This window comes from Mus pahari, chromosome 1 (genome assembly GCF_900095145.1).
Source record: "Mus pahari chromosome 1, PAHARI_EIJ_v1.1, whole genome shotgun sequence".
In the NCBI taxonomy this organism is placed as follows: domain Eukaryota; kingdom Metazoa; phylum Chordata; class Mammalia; order Rodentia; family Muridae; genus Mus; species Mus pahari.
In genome coordinates this window covers 84,033,255-84,035,750 of record NC_034590.1, presented here as the reverse complement: position 1 = coordinate 84,035,750, position 2,496 = coordinate 84,033,255, and the positions used below count along the sequence as shown (strand labels likewise).

Below are 2,496 nucleotides of genomic sequence, written 5' to 3'. Positions count from 1 at the left end.
CCTTCCACGTCAGCCAAGGACTTGGTGGAGCCGTCGCGGCAGCGGCTGTCTGGACCGGTCGTCGGCGGTCCCACGGTTCCTTCCTGGCCTCCGCCCCTCGGAGCCAGGTAGCGACCTGGGCCCCCGAGCCACGGGGTTGCGGCGGTCGCGCGGGGTCAGCGAGTCGCCGGATGGGGAGATGCGGGGCGCTTGACTAGGCCGCGGCGACGGGCGGTGGGGGCGGGGAGCTGGGCCGCGGTTCCCTGGGCCGTGGGACCGGGGTCTGCGGCGCCTGAGGCCTGGCCCTGCGTGGACGGAGGCCGGCGAGGGGCGGCCAGGGCTCCCACGGGGGACCCGCCACGGCCGAGGAGTCCCAAGGTTCTGCAGCGTCTTCGCCCGCGGGCCGCCCTCCTGGAGCAGAGCCGACTGTATTAGGTTGGCAATCACGGCCCCGTGACGTGGTGCTCCGGGTTGTCACTGTGGTGTGGACCTCGACTCCACAGCTTTTCACACCCTGGGCCGGGGAGTGGACGGGTACCGGGACTGAGTGATTGTCACTGGAGTTCACGGAGGGAGAAGGTGGGGAGAGCTCCACAGGTCGACATCCTCCGAAGTCACAGAGAAAGAACTTCAGGCAGTTAAGACGATCACGACTGATTTGCGGAATTTGTCTCTCTCTCTCTCTCTCTCTCTCTCTCTCTCTCTCTCTCTCTTTTTTTTTTTTTTAATGATGTTTGTATTCATTTTTGTAGATTTTCCTGGCACCTTTCGTCCTTTTCATCTTGTATTGGGTTGATTATAAACAGAAACCATGACGGCAGCTGAGAACGTGTGCTATACGTTAATTAACGTGCCAATGGATTCAGAACCCCCTTCGGAAATCAGCTTAAAAAATGACCTGGGTAAATAGTTTCTTAACTCAAATAGGAATTATTTTAATTGATAGATTAAAAACGTAAAAGAAGGACAAATTAATGTGGTGTTTTTAATACATATCTATATGGTCTAATATTTAAATCCTGTCAAATATAATTATCTCAAACATTCACCTTTTCTTCATAGTGAAAACATTTCACATCCTTTCATAGAGATTATTTTTTGAGATTTAAAAAAATATGTACAGTATATAGTTATTAATTGTAGTATGCAATGTCATACCAGAACTTTTTCTCTTGTACTCAGTAACCATTGACCAATCAATCTGCCTCTCCCTGCCTTCCTCCCTTCTTACACTCCTTCTAGGCTCTGTGAGCCACAGTTCTTATTTTCTTTTCATTTTCCTTTTTCCTTTTTTGAATCAAGCCTTACTCTTTCCCTAGGCTGGCCTGGAACTCAGAAATAGGCCAGGGCAGCCTCAAACTTAGGTCAGGTCTCTTAGTTCAGCCTCCAAGGGCTGAGATTACAGGTACAGGCCACTAATCACCTTTTACTTTCAACTTCTCTGATGATGTAAATTAATACTTATTAAAATGTTTCTACTCTCAGCCCCTTTTCACCTGAGGAAGTTTCTTATTTATTATGTGTGTATGTGCACAAATATGTGCTAGTCATGGATGCATGATGTAAATTTATATGTGAGGCCAGAGGTAAACCTTAGGTGCCTCCCTCAATCATACTCCACCCTACTTGTTTTTGTTTTATACTTTTAATTTTTTTATAAAAAGAAATTATTTTTAATTATGTATATGGGGAGAGTTGCCTATGTGTGTAAGTGCCCAGGAAGGCCAGCGGTGTAGGTTCCTCCTGGAACTGGAGTTACAGGCAATTATGAGCCACTCGATGTGGGTTCTCTGCAAGAGCATTATGTGCTGTTAGCCACTGAGCTGTTTCCAGTTCTCAGTCTTATTCTTTACTATTTATTAGTGGGAAGTGGGGAGACAAACATGCATAGCACTAGTGTAGCAATCAGAGGACCTCTTGTAGGGTCAGCTCTCTCCTACCACTTGGGTTTTAGGCATTGTACTCAGGTGGTCAAGCTTGGCAACAAGTACCTTTTACCTGCTGAGCATGCTCAGCGGTTCCCTTCACATGATTTTTAGATACAAGATATCTCACTGACCCTGAAGCTTGCTGACTTAACCAGACTAGCTGGCCAGCAAGTCCTAGTGATGCTCTTATTCCTACCTCCCCAGTGCTCAGGTTATAGGTGTGTGCTCGTGTGACTTTTACATGGGTATAGAGATTGAACTCGGATCCTCAGTGCTTATGTGCCCAGCACTTTACTTACTGAGCCATCTCTCCAGACAACAATATTTTTTTTATTTTATTTTTTGAGTCAGGGTTTCTCTGTGTAACAGCACTGGCTCTCCTGGAACTCGCCTTGTAAACCAGACTGGCCTTGAACTCAGAGATCCACCAGCCTCCTAAGTGCTGGGATTAAAGATGTGCACCACTGGGCTGGAGAGATGGCTCAGCAGTTAAGAGCACTGACTGCTCTTCCAGAGGTCCTGAGTTCAAATCCCAGCAACACATGGTGGCTCACAATCATCCGTAATGAAATCTGATGCCCTCTTCTGG

At 47.7% G+C, this 2,496-nt stretch overlaps 1 protein-coding gene across 2 annotated transcripts in view; it reads left to right on the top strand.

Moving 5' to 3' along the window:
* Window positions 1–2,496, top strand: part of Copb1 (coatomer protein complex subunit beta 1) — a 37,600-nt gene continuing 35,104 nt past the window's right edge. Inside the window, exons 1-2 of one of the 2 annotated variants that reach the window (XM_021193619.1) lie at window positions 1–107; window positions 732–881. In XM_021193619.1, coding sequence (XP_021049278.1) covers window positions 791–881 — 91 coding nt within the window. In that variant the 5' untranslated portion in view covers window positions 1–107; window positions 732–790. Of the gene's footprint in view, window positions 155–731; window positions 882–2,496 lie in introns of both variants that reach the window. The other variant, XM_029538991.1, reaches the window with a different exon arrangement.